This window comes from Mesoplodon bidens (genome assembly GCF_964165515.1).
Source record: "Mesoplodon bidens genome assembly, chromosome: 10".
In the NCBI taxonomy this organism is placed as follows: domain Eukaryota; kingdom Metazoa; phylum Chordata; class Mammalia; order Artiodactyla; family Ziphiidae; genus Mesoplodon; species Mesoplodon bidens.
In genome coordinates, this window is record NC_138172.1 from 21,825,693 (window position 1) to 21,839,694 (window position 14,002).

At 40.7% G+C, this 14,002-nt stretch overlaps 1 protein-coding gene across 8 annotated transcripts in view; it reads left to right on the forward strand.

The window, feature by feature from the left end:
• The first annotated feature begins 8,120 nt into the window (after positions 1-8,120).
• The window catches only part of TAFA4 (TAFA chemokine like family member 4), a 128,223-nt gene continuing 122,341 nt past the window's right edge, over positions 8,121-14,002 (forward strand). For 7 of the 8 annotated variants that reach the window (XR_014016886.1, XR_014016887.1, XM_081246516.1 and 4 more), the window contains exons 1-2: positions 8,121-8,240; positions 13,668-13,783. Coding sequence is in view for 6 of the 8 variants with exons in the window: in XM_081246516.1 (XP_081102642.1) it covers positions 8,227-8,240; positions 13,668-13,783 (130 nt within the window). In the remaining 2 variants the exon portion in view is untranslated. Of the gene's footprint in view, positions 8,241-13,667; positions 13,784-14,002 lie in introns of those variants that run through there. The other variant, XM_081246517.1, reaches the window with a different exon arrangement.

Consider the following 14,002-nt stretch of genomic DNA (forward strand, 5'->3'; position numbering starts at 1 on the left):
AAGAAGAAGACTTCCTTTTTTGGCCACAGGAGGGCACTGTTGTCAAACAAAAGATGACTAAATTTGGCAATTTAATCACAGTTTAGATTAAGCTTTTAAGAAGCATTTATCCCACTAATGGATTAAAATAGCCAATATTCCCTGCGCTGGGCATTGTCTTGCTGTGTAATCCTGTTGCAGTTGAATTTACTGCGTATATATGTCCATGAGCTGTAAATTATCAATAGCTGCATCTTACTGTATTTTTCCTAAAATACTCTGTGAGGCTTGTTACAGCTGGAAGGCACTTTGGTGATCATGTAGTTGAACCATATTGGTTTACAGGTGAGGAATTAGGGAAGCATAGAAGTGAAATGACCTTTCATTTGGGAGTAAAACTAGAGACTTACATTTATTCATTTATTCAACGAAATGTATTTAACACCCATGATGTGCAGGGCATCGTGTTAGGGATTAGGGTAGAAGAGAAGTAAGACACAATCCCTCCCCTCAAGAGCTTTACATTCTGTTTGTAAATGAACATACAACCTCCACCACAGCAAGGTAACTATTCATGTCATAGAAATTCTGTTACTGATACTTACGTATAATTTACTGTATTTTTATAATACTATGTAGAAGTTAGTTAGATCATATCACAGAGAATTTTTTTAAATAAAAGTTAGAGTGCTTGGCTACTTGTGGGTAGCCTCCAAAATATTATGTTGGTTATTTGTTATGCTAAATAAAATCCTTGGACACTGTTTTGAATCCTTGAAAGTTGAGAAAGGAGAGGAAAATTTACAATTAAAAACTGGTCTAGTTAAAAGAAAGAAACACTTAGCCGTAAGGGTAATTGGACCTTGAGAGATTTATGGCTAAATTGCCATTACCACTCACATTTGTTCAGCCCCAGACCTGGGCAGTTTCACTTGGACAACAAGCTGTGGAATCATGCTGAATGTCCCTGAATTTGGTGAGTGCATTTTATTTCATGTCACTCTCAGGTTTGTTTTCTCTGTTTTGTGACTGATAATGGCTCTCACTGAACCGTCATCACTTAGCGATGATTGCTTTTGTACATTTCACGGTCACTTGTAGGCTAGAGTTTTTATTCATTAACAAAATGCATTTTTTGCCCACACTTCCATTGGAAAGGAACATGTCACTGCATGGAAATAAAGATACTGTGGGTTTGTAAGGAATTTTTCAGTGCTTAAAGTGACAGAATGTGAACCTTAGGAGATCACAGCTTGTCTATTTAATGTATTTGAATCATCTCTGACCAGAAGGGCCCTTTTGAAGACCTCTACCACCTAATTTAAATGACATGGTATTGGCAACACTTGAAATTAAAATGCCATTCATAAAATTTTATAAAATTCTTTAGCATTTAACAGACAGAGTTATTGTCTTTATAATGGCTCACTTAGAACATGCTTTGGCATATTGTAAAGTGAAGGAGTAAATTCTTCATTGATGTTTTTTAAGTTAGCATTAAAAAAGCAACTTGTGACATGTATATACCACATTTTGGCAGCAAAACATGTCCACTTGAACGTGTGACACTGAACATGCTCTAAATTACAAAGTAATCCCACGCATCATGTGATAGTTATAAGTGATAGCTCAGCTGAGGCATCAGCCATATATCAGTGCTTGAAATACATTCACAAAAGCATTGATAACCTAGCAAGTACATTTGCTTTTCATCAGCACCCTCTTAAATATCAGATGCTCATTAATACTTGTCTTGTTCGAGCATAAATTTGTCAAGAGAGAGGTTACACTTGTTTGCATACTTTTGTGGAAAAGCTGTTTGAAAATTTCCAGAAGACAATGCAATGTGGTTGTGTTATTTAAGCATCTAGAAATGGAAGCATCTTTCCTCCTCTCTGTCTGAAGAAATGATGAATTATTTCATGGAGGCAACTTCTGTTTCAAAATTTCCATTGGTTATCAGACAAGACCTCACTTGGGGGACCATCCTTTTAACCCATTTCCACTCATAAAACTCTGCTTTTACTCCCCAAGCCCAGGTTGCTAATTTATGAAACACTCCTCGCTTCTATCATCTTCCGTCTTGACCGATTTGAAATTAGTGTGGAAAAATGATTTACAGTGATGTCTAAACTCTTAACGGTATCACGTCTTACATCATTAGCTGGAAGAATTATTCCTTACTTGTGCCCTGATACCTGAGGAGCTGAGAACCACAGTTACCAGATCATCACAGTAGATCCCACTCCGGGAGGTCAGCTGAACTGATGGTGAGTCTGGAAATAGATAGTTATTCAAACATTCCCCACTCTGCAGGTGATGCAAGACAGTGCTTGGAAACCTCCTAGGTGAGTGGGCAGGCAGGAAAGGGCAGTGCTGATTGGTAGCTGGAGGACTGTCTGTTTTGTTATTAAGCCAGAATCTGCCTTGCTATACTGTTGCAAAAATGCTTCTGAATTGGAGTTTATCAGGAAATGAGTCTGAGTGGATGCACTGAGAAAAACCCATTTTGTTTTGTTTCCATGCTGAATTCCTTCATAGAAATCGACACAAGTCATTTAGCGTTATGCTGTGGCTCTGCTATCTTTTCGCTGAAGCATCTTCGAGGAGTTCTGATCTGAAGTGCAGTTGTTTTCCGTCTGTTTGAAAAATGGCAGCTTAAGTGCCCAAGGTCTTTAGGATTCTTGTATGTTTGGCCTTAATTTGGAAAATGACATAAGCCTTTAATAAATCTGCAGCAAAGCAGAACCCTGCAGCAAATCAGAATCACTGTTGTTCACCAGCTTCTCAGAGATGAAGCCGAAATTATTTAGGGGTTAATATAAAATAGCTTAGGCTCTAAGCCAGGGTCTGGTAGCTAATTCAGTCCATTTGTCTACACATGTGGGTTCACAGACAGAATTTTTATTTTTAGGTTGATGATCAGTGTCTTGAATTCCTGAAGAAAGATAGATTTTCAGTCTGTTTACTAAAACATGAAAAAGGACAAATGCTTTTTGAAAATATTTTTACAAGAATTGAAACTGTAGGTACCTTGGTGCCAGATGGCTTGAATTTGCATCCTGGCTTAGCCACTTGCTAGCTGAGTGACCTCGGCAAGCCCCTTGTCGTCTCTGTGCCTCATTCCCCTCATTTGTACAGCAGGATAGAAATAAATCCTACTTTTAAGTAAGTTATTATATTAAGTGCCTGGCCCATAGTAGGCACTGTGTAAGTGCTTTCTATTTATTTTTATTTATTTATTTATTTTGGGTGAAGTAGAAAAGAATAACTTTATTGCTTTGCCAGGCAAAGGGGGCCACAGTGGGCTAATGCTCTCAAAACTGTGTGTCCCGACCTCGACGGGGTAGTGAGGACTTTCATATTAATGGTTCAAAGAGGGCGTGATCAGCTTGTGGACATTCTTCTGATTGGCTGGTGGGGAGGTAAGTGGGCGTCAGCATCATCAACCTTCTGGTTCCAGCTGGTCTGGGGTCTCCGTGCTTGTGGGCAGCATGCAGTTAACTTCTCCCACCTGGTGGGGGTTCAGTGTTGTCATCCTAAAGCTGGTGGGGAGGTCAAGTCTAGCAGATCAGATGTTGAAAGCAGTCCATCGCTGTGTGCCGTTTATCACTGCAGCCACTGCTAGTGTTGAAGGGTCTCCTGTAGAGGCGGGGGGGCGGCTGTGTCTCACCGTGAGGACAAGGACACTGGCAGCAGAAGTTCTGGGAAGTACTCCTTGGCGTGAGTCCTCCCAGAGTCTGCCATTAGCCCCACCCCAGAAGTGCCTTTTTTTTTTTTTTTTTTTTTGCGGTACGCGGGCCTCTCACTGTTGTGGCCTCTCCCGTTGCGGAGCACAGGCTCCGGACGCGCAGGCTCAGCGGCCATGGCTCACGGGCCCAGCCGCTCTGAGGCACGTGGGATCCTCCCGGACCAGGGCACGAACCCATGTCCCCTGCATTGGCAGGAGGACTCTCAACCACTGCGCCACCAGGGAAGCCCCCAGGAATGCTTTTTAAAGAAAAACAAACTTCCTCCAGGGCCTTGGGTGAGTGTCAAGAGAATTGAATTAGCCAGAAGATTTCAACGGTCAACTCTCCTTATTGTTTAAGATTGGTAATAAGTTCTAAATCATTTTAGTATGTGTGATAAACTGAAGTCTTTTAGTGAATATTTATTGTCTTATTTTGATATAATTTCTGACTTAATGAAAAGTCAAAAGAAGAGTACAAAGAACTCCCATATAACCCTTTACCTGATTCACCAGTTGCTTGCATTTTGTTTGTTTTGTGTTCATTCATTCATTCACTCTTCCCTTCCTTCCTTCCTTCCCTGTTCCCTTTTTCATGTCTATTTTTTTCCCTCAGAATCATTTGAAAATAAGTTGGAGACATTTGCCCCATTATTCTTAAATATTTCAGGGTGTATTTTTAATAACAAGGACATTCCCTCTCCTTTTTTTCTTTGTTTTTATTTTATTATTTTATTGAAATATAGTTGATTTACAATGTTGTGTTAATTTCTGTACAGCTAAGTGGTTCAGTTATACATATATACACATTCTTTTTTTAATATTCTTTTCCATTACGGTTTATCATAGGATACTGAATATAGTTCCCTGTGCTATACAGCAGGACCTTGTTGTTTACCCATTCTGTATATAATAGTTTGCATCTGCTATCTCTAACCCCCCAGTCCATCCTTTCCTTAACTTCCTCCTCTGTAGCAATCATAAGTCTGTTCTCTAAAGGACATTCTCTCTCTTAACTGTAATACAATGATCAAAATCAAGAAATTTAATATTGATACAACACTGTGATTTAATCTATAGGCTATATTTAGAACTTTTTAATTGTCCCAGTAATGTCCTTTATAGCTATATGTGTGTAAACATATGTGTGTATGTGTGTGTGTATGTGTGTGTATATGTGTGTGTACATGCAGTTCATTCCGAGAATGACTATGTGTGTATATTTTTCCTGATCTAAGATCCAACATAGGGTCACAATTTCATTTAGTTGCCCTGTATCACGTCTTTAATTTTAACCATTCCTCAAAATTTTTTTGTCTTTCATAACCTGGAAACTTTTTAAGAATACAGAGCAATTACGATCCAGAATGTCCCTCAAATCTGAGTTAGTCTGGTATTTCCTCACGATTAGGTCCAGGTTTAAGGTCGTTGTGTCTTACGGTTTTAAAAGGAACGGTGATATTTCACCATTGTAGATTTTTGGAATGAAAAGATGAGGAGAACGTCATACTGCATAGATTGATGTGCGTGGAGTGAGGTGGGTGTAGCGAAACTCGCATAAGAGGTATTCTGAGGATGCTTATTTGCAACAAGTAAATAACTATATTCTCCCAAAATAATCCTTTTAGGGAATTCACTCTACTGATAGTGAAGGCAGGTGGATCAAGAGTTAGAGCCTTGCTATTTCCTTGAAAAGAAATCAAGCGCAGGCAGAATTCTTTCTTGTGTACAACAGAAATAAACATCTGAAGTATGGTCTCCTCTGTCTGGGGAACTCAAAATTTCTTGGTACCAGGAAACATAAACAGGCATCCTGCTCTTTTGTTGTAAAAGAGTGACTGTCTCCACATAAGACCAACATGTAAGGTGAAAGATGAAAAATGTAACCTAGCATCTAAATGCTGAGTTCTTTTCATTCTGACAGTGACCAGACACATTAAAATTTATTTGTAGTCTAGATATGGGCAATGCCTTTTGTCATTATAAACACCCAGACTCTTCAAAAATGAATTACTTTATTTTTTAATTTGAATATTTTATTTTTTATCGAAGTATAGTTGATTTACAATGTTGTGTTAATTTCTGCTGCACAGCAAAGGGATTCAGTTATACATATATATATATATATACATGTTTATGTATATATATGTATATATACATTCTTTTTTATATTCTTTTCCATTATGGCTTATCACAGGATATTGAATATACTTCTCTATGCTATACAGTAGGACCTTGTTAGTTATCCATTCGATATGTAATAGATAAATGAATGACTTTTAAAGCAAATGATAGAAAGGACTGTGCTATTGATGTGAAACAACGGAGAGGGAAGTAGAGTGACCGGAAGTAAATGCTTTTGGTGTAATGCACAAAATTACTGATGGTCTTGAACGTACTGAAGTTTGGAAGTGACAAGAAAGTGTTAATCCTTTTAAGCAAGTGCCTAGGGTACACTCTGGGAAAATCTGACTGAATGAGTTACTGCTCAGCCTAAAATTAAACTCCTGGTTTTTGTCTGGCATACGAACTATTGGATCACATTTCTTTTCATGGATGGATACATTTTTTTTTTAATGAATTGAAAAAAGAATCCCCAGTGGTTCCCTTTGTGTGAAGAAAAAAAGATAAATATTAGCTAGGAAAGGTCATTTTGGTTTCCAGTATGTGGGGAGTTCATTAGGATGGGTTCCGATAAATTATGCTGTGTGCTTCTTTCCGATAACAGAAGGTCACATGGTGCCCTTGGGTGGACATCAGGGCAAACATACTTAATGAAGTTGGAGGATCTGGGAGATGACTATTTTCCAGTGGTTTTTTTTTTTTCCCAAACACCTTATATTTATACAGTTATTCAAAGCCACTTCCCTCTCATTGCGCTAATGACTCAAGGCCTCCTCTGTCTCTCCTGTAGCCCTGAAAGGATGGATCTCAAGTCTATCACCTAAAGTGGTCTCTAGACAAACATCTGTAATTACATTCAGGGGCATCCAAAGAAGAGAAGAATCTCAGTTGTGCTTGGTGGTGGATTTGTAATGGGTTCCACAGGATTCAATAGTAATTAGATTGTGTTGCAAGGATAATTTTTGTGTCATATTTGCAACTTAAATATTTATTGTTGCCCATCATTATTTCTCTCTGATCTCCCCCCCTGGGAGAGACGTATTTAATTTAGCAACATGAAAAATGGGTAGTTTCGTGGGGTTTTTTTTTTTTGCTTTTTGTTTCTTTTTCTTGAGATGTCTTTTGGTTTGGAGTCATCTGAGTCTTTCCTGAAAAATGTTTTTTCACTGAGTAGAAAAGTCCTTTTAGGTCTGTGCATTAAAGGATGGTGTTGAGTGTCAATTATGGTATTAACAAGTTTTTCTGTATTTTGGTATGGTGTTTTACGTTGGAAAGATTTTTGCCTTCTGCCTCCCATCAACATTTTTCAAAAAGCATCCTTGCAAATTGTTTTTTTTAATTTTTAATTGAAGTATAGTTGATTTACAATATCATGTGAGTTTCAGGTGTATAGCAAAGCGATTCAGTTATACATATATACATATCTATATATGTATATATACTTTTGTATATATATATTCTTTTTTAGATTCTTTTCCCTTACAGGTTATTAAAGAATATTGAGTATAGTTCCCTGTGCTATACAGAAGGTCCTTGTTGGTTATTTTATGCATGGTAGTGTGTCTTGCAAATTGTTTAACATCATCAGGTTTATATCACACAAACATACGAACTCAGATCTTCATGCTGGCTTTCCCACTGCTCTGTGAACTTGGGCAAGTTGTAGAACTCTTGGGATTGGATTACTTCCAATTTCATTTTCATCCCATGGTTAATGAGAGTGAAATTTTGCATCATGAATGGTTTAGACCCTCTGTCAACTTGGGGATGACTTTGCTCTGGAGGGAACTTCTACTTTAAAACTATATTATGTTGGGCCTCCCTGGTGGCGCAGTGGTTGAGAGTCCGCCTGCCGATGCAGGGGATACGGGTTCGTGCCCCGGTCTGGGAGGATCCCATATGCCGCGGAGCGGATGGGCCCGTGAGCCATGGCCGCTGGGCCTGCGCATCCGGAGCCTGTGCTCCGCAACGGGAGAGGCCACAACAGTGAGAGGCCCGCATACCGCAAAAAGGAAAAAAAAAAAAAAAAAAAAAAAAAAAAACTATATTATGTTAACTAATGTATGACTAGTTAATAAGTGTAGAATTCTGTAGCGTCCTCCCCTCCCCTCCGTCTATTAGGACACTTTACAAATGTGGATGTGTTTGGCTGTCTACCGCTTGCCTGAAAATGCAGGCGGCATTGTAAAAACCCCATAATTTTGCTACTGGAAATCTGCATCATTTCAACATTAAAATGCTAATGGCTTCCTGTCTTTTTTGTTTTTTAAAATAGGTCTTCCAAGCTAAGATAATTTTTTGGAACTGCAGAATTAGTCCTAGCTACCAATGGGAATTTGGAGTCACTCTGAAATACATCCTGGAATAATTGTGTTTGACTGGAACCAAATCTTATGAAGTCTCCAAGGTAAAATGATTTTAACACATACCTAGAGATGATATCTTTATGAAGCATAAAGAATTTAGCCAAACTGAGTATCTTAGAGTTGATGATCCTTTATAAAGGCCTTCTTTTTATGTTGAATTTTTGGGAATTTGGGGAGTTTAAAAAATTTTAGCTCTCATCTTTGAAATTATTTCAGTTTGTAAAGCAGTGTTTCAGCTATTTAGCAGGGTAAATGGTGATATTTTTAAGGTAAACCAATTTTGTTTTACATTTGGGCAAAATTGTTCAATGCAGAAGAAATTGAGGTATCACAGTAGATGTAGTAGGTGAGAAATCCTTTTACTGGCGGAGGGGGTCCTAGATTATTGAATGAAATAAAGAATCATTGCTCAATAGCTGCCCACTTATCCGTAGACATTTCTCTGGGGAATCATAGCTATTGTTAAGTAAATACTTAACTTATAAATACTTTAGGCACTGGGAACTTGTAATTATTCACCCCGCACCGGTACGTAGAATTGTCCATGAAGAAGAAGTTAGATCAGGAATGATCACCCGAGATTTGGAACAGTGGCCCTTGAGACTTTGGATTTGGGGTTTGCTGTTGGGATCCAACCAGGAAAACAGAAACCATCCTGATAATGTGGAACAGAGGGTAGTGAATTCAGGGAACTGCTTACACATGTGATGGGAGAGTCAGAGACGTTAAGCAGAAGAGACAGAGGCAGCGCAGAGATCGGCTACAGCAGGAAGCTTCTGCCATCCTGAGCCTGGTGGGACATAGGAAGGCAGCAGTACTGCTGGCCAGTGCTTAAGGGAAGGGACCTTCAGCGGAGCTGGATCCATAGTGGGCCCTTCTCTTGGAAATTGACACTGTGGAGGAGAAATGGCCACTCCATAGAACCTACCAAGACAGAGAAGGTGGGGAGAAATACCCTGCCCTTTCCCTTCCACCCCCCAGGCTCCAGCCAGGGTCTCCTATTGGTTAAGCCCAGCCAGGAGCCAGGTGATTCAGGAGGCTGGGAAATGCAGTGTATAGGTGTTACCCAGGGGAAGGGGAAAGAATGGTTCTGAGGGCAAAACAGGCCCAGGCTGGCCTAGAGTTTATATTTGAAACCTCTTCCCATGACATTTTAATGAGCATGGCACAGGCTTTTCTACCTCAGAGGATGAGTCTTCTCTTGAGGCTGATTCTCACAGCCCCACCAAGTAAATTATGCCTATGCCCTGGAATCTTCTGTCTGAAGATGGACAGTAGTGGACTGTGATGCACTGCCCAGAACCCCCTTCAGGAATGAAGGATTTATTCCCTCAACTGTTGGAAGTATTACAGAAGATGGCCTACAGCTTCTTTGAATTGTCCTCAGTTCAAAGAGCCTCCTTCTTGCTGGGGGACTCGCCCAACGATCCAGTGGTTAAGACTCCATGCTTCCAGTGCAGGGGGCGCAGGTTCGATCCCTGGTCAGGGAACTAAGATCCCACATGCCACGTGGTGTGGCCAAAAACAAACAAACAAACAAAACAAAACAAAGAGCCTCCTTGCTGAAGATTTAAGATTTTCCCTTATGTCCAAGTATAAAGGCCTGGCCCCTCACTCCAACTTGGTACCGCAGAGAAGGGGCGTCTCAGCTTTGGAACTGGCCCTAGGGTTATCTGAGGCTGTTTCCTCCTCCTGTCCTGCCTTCTTCTCGCCCCTTCCCTTCCACAGGTGATTCTCCCTAGAGCATCCTTTAAATAACCCCCTGCTCATCAATTTCCATCTCACAGTTGGCTTCCCAGGGTAACCAACCTTTGAGACTCAGATCATCTCAGACATACTCTCCAGATTTGGTAAACTCCATTCAGACAAGTTTAGGTGATGCAGTGACTGATAAACACATGGAAACTGAATTTCACTTTTACTTTAGGTGGGAGGGCTTATAGCTCACCTGAAAGACCTAGTCTGAATTTAGAGACTCTAAATTCGGCGGGGCACTGTGCTTAGAGGGAGGGGAGCCAACCCCCCAAGCAGGAAAAAGTGGAGGATAGAAAAGTTAAGAAGCCAGTAGGACACCCGTTGTTTTAAACTGTTAAACTTGGCAGGTTGGTTATACAGCAATAGAAAACTAGTACTCCATTCATCTGACTCTTTGAAATTTTGCTTTTTGGGCCATTAATTGCTACAAACTGGAAACCGGGGTACCTGATCCAGCTTGCAAATGTGTTTTGTTCAGTCTGCACTGTGGTTTTTTTTTTTTTAATCTATTTATTTTTATTTTTGGCTGTGTTGGGTCTTCATTGCTGTGTGTGGGCTTTCTCTAGTTGCGGCGAGCAGGGGCTACTCTTCGTTGCGGTGCACGGGCTTCTCATTGTGGTGGCTTCTCTTGTGGCGGAGCGCAGGCTCTAGGCACGCGGGCTTCAGTAGTTGTGGCTCGTGGGCTCTAGAGCACAGGCTCAGTAGTTGTGGCGCACGGGCTTAGTTGCTCCACGGCATGTGGGATCTTCCCGGACCAGGGCTCGAACCCGTGTCCCCTGCATTGGCAGGCAGATTCTTAACGACTGCTCCACCAGGGAAGCTGTGCACTGTGTTTTTAAAACAAAGCAAATGGGGCTTCCCTGGTGGCGCAGTGGTTGAGAGTCTGCCTGCCGATGCAGGGGACGCAGGTTGGTGCCCCGGTCTGGGAGGATCCCACATGCCACGGAGCGGCTGGGCCCGTGAGCCATGGCCGCTGAGCCTGCGCGTCCGGAGCCTGTGCTCCACAACGGGAGAGGCCACAACAGTGAGAGGCCCACGTACCGCAAAACAACAAAACAAAAAAACAAAAAAAACAAAGAAAATGGAATTACTTGCCGACATATAAAGTGTGTAGACTGGGTATCAGAAAACGGCTTTTCTTAAAAGTCGTTCCTGGCATTGCTTGGAGCAGCTGCTCCTAGACAGGTCTCTACACTCCCTGTTGTTCACCAGTGCTTTTGACCCAGGCAGCCTACACATTTATTTGGAGATATTTGAATTTTTGATCCTTGAGTAAGAGGGATAAGCCTTTGTAACAATTAGATCAATAACTGATATTGGGGTTAACAGCTGAAATTTTAAAACATTATTGGTGAGATAGAGCACTTCATTCAAAAATTCAGCAAATATGGAATTCTGGACCTACATGCTTTCCCTGTTAGTAGTAAATTAATAATCAATTTCCTGAAGTGAAAATATAATTAAACAATAGCACCTCAAGCTCACATAGGCTTACGTGTATATTCTTTGCCACCTTTCAAACTGATCCTAGGGTTTCTACTTACCATGTGTGTGTGCCGAGGTGGGGGAGACAGAAGACATGCTTTGTAAAATTAAGGCATGTGTAGGCCCTTCAAAGCAAAGAGACCCTCTGTTTCCATGTCAGTTTAAAATGTTCAGGGTTTCCAAGGCAAGGGGTAAAAAGATGTCAAGCTTTCAGTCCCTTTTAACACCGTGCTCTTCAAAGATAATCTTAGAATCTTGTCTTACTGTGGTTGCTTCAAAGGCAGATTGAGCCTCAAATCAGGGAGCAATACGAGATCTTTCAACAAGATCTATTTGGCTAACTTGTGAGAGACCACAACCTACTTCCCACAGTGTGATGTGGGCACCAGGTCCCCAAGGCTGTGCCTTCCCTTGAGCATGGACTCACGGTTCTGGTTGAGGCACTGTGCGGCTCACAACCATGGGGTGGCTAGACCTTTTCTTCCAGGATTTCCTCAGAAGCTTTGCCTCTAGTGTTACCCAAACAGGGATCCATCCCCATGGGCCATGTCTTTATTGTCTGCCCATGAGTGTTTATACATCTTGTGTATATGAAAAGGGGGTTCCTTTGATCCTCTATGGTGGATCTTTTATCCTAAATACCATGAGACATGTGCCAGGCAGAGCCTAGTATCACTAGAGTTTCAAACGCCAAGAGCTCTGACTCTTGCTTGAAAAAGTTAATTAAAAAAAAAAAGCAAACATAAAAGTTAATCAAGTGCTATCTAATTTCCCTATAATATCATAAAGGGCAGAACGTTAGGGAGAGGGGGTGGAATGCACACTGGCTATTTTCTTTTTACTTACTCTTTTTTGGGGGGAGGGGTTGTTTTAGAATAGACCACACAAGCATATCTGTGAACTGAATTGTCTTTGAGCAACTGTCTGGGTATTGTCCATTCATATGAGGTGAAGTTTATTTCCCCAGGTTTATTGAGATGTAATTGACACATAACACTGTGTATGTTTAAGGTGTACAATGTGTTGATTTAATGTTTGTCAATTGCAAAATGATTTTCAGCATAGTATCAGCTACCACCTTCCTACTATCACATAGTTACCTTTGTTTTTATTTTTTTGGTGGTGAGAACATTTTTCTTAGCAACATGCAAGTATATGATATAGTATTATTAACTATAATCATCATGCTATACATTAGATCCCCAAACTTGTTAATCATGTAACTGAAATATTTGACCTTTGACTAATATCTACCCATTTCCCTCACCCTCAACCCTTGGTAACCACCATGCTACTTAACCTGTTTCTGTGAGTTTGTCTTTTTTAGATTCCACATGTAAGTGAGATCATACAGTATTTGTCTTTATCTGACTTATTTCACTTAGCAGTAATGCCCTCAAGGTCCATCTAAAATGTTGTATATGGCAGGATTGCCTTTTTTCTCATTGCTGAATAACATTTCATCTTATCTATCTCACATCTTCTTTATCCATTTATCTGTTGATATCTATATGAAGTTGTTCCTATATTCACCTGTACTTGTTCATATTCCCATCAAACTTTGAGATTGGATTAATAAACTATTCAGCCAGTCTTCTAGGCAGAGGGCATTAATAAACAGTCAGAGAAACCAGGGGAAATCTCTCGAGCCAGGTGTGAAAATTTCTGTGGTTTCTTTCAGATGAGGAAACCACATATCTTCTATTTGAATCCAGCTCTAAGTATGTCGCTTTTTAAATTTCATGCTATAAAATAGTATATAACCCCCATGTTCTATCAGGGCCACTCAGGCTACTCTCTAGGGATTCATAAATAGACTTCTCACCAAGGCATGTAGCTAACTTGGAAAACTTTTACACAGGGAGATCAGCTCAGTGCTTTGTGACCACCTAGAGGGGTGGGATAGGGAGGGTGAGAGGGAGACGCAAGAGGGAGGGGATACGGGGATATACGTATGCATATAGCTAATTCACTTTGTTATACAGCAGAAACTAACACAACAGTGTAAAGCAATTATACTCCAATAAAGATGTTTTAAAAAAGGTATTTATTGAAAACTGAGTGAATGCACAGTGCAAATAAGGTTTGATTGGCCTTCAGTTTCCTTGTGGGGGAAGAAGTCCATAGTTGAGCATCTTCCCCTGCTTTCCCCACCTTCTCAGGATGGTGTTTGCTGAAAAGGCTTGTGTCACTCAGCCCTCACTAACTGCGTCCTGCTTTCTTTCCAGGATGAGAGTCTGTGCTAGGTCAGTCTTGCTGTCTCACTGGCTCTTTCTGGCCTATGTGTTAATGGTGTGCTGTAAGCTGATGTCCGCCTCCAGCCAGCACCTCCGGGGACACGCAGGTAAGCCCTTTAAGCTCGTTACGTGCCACTGAGATCAATTAATAAAACCCTTTCAAACAGCAAAGCCCACATTTTATTTTATTATTTTTAAAATTTTTAAATTTAATTTAATTTATTTATTTTTGGCCGTGTTGGGTCTTCGTTGCTGAGTGTGGGCTTTCTCTAGTTGTGGTGAGCAGGGAACTACCCTTCATTGCAGTGTGTGGGCTTCTCATTGTG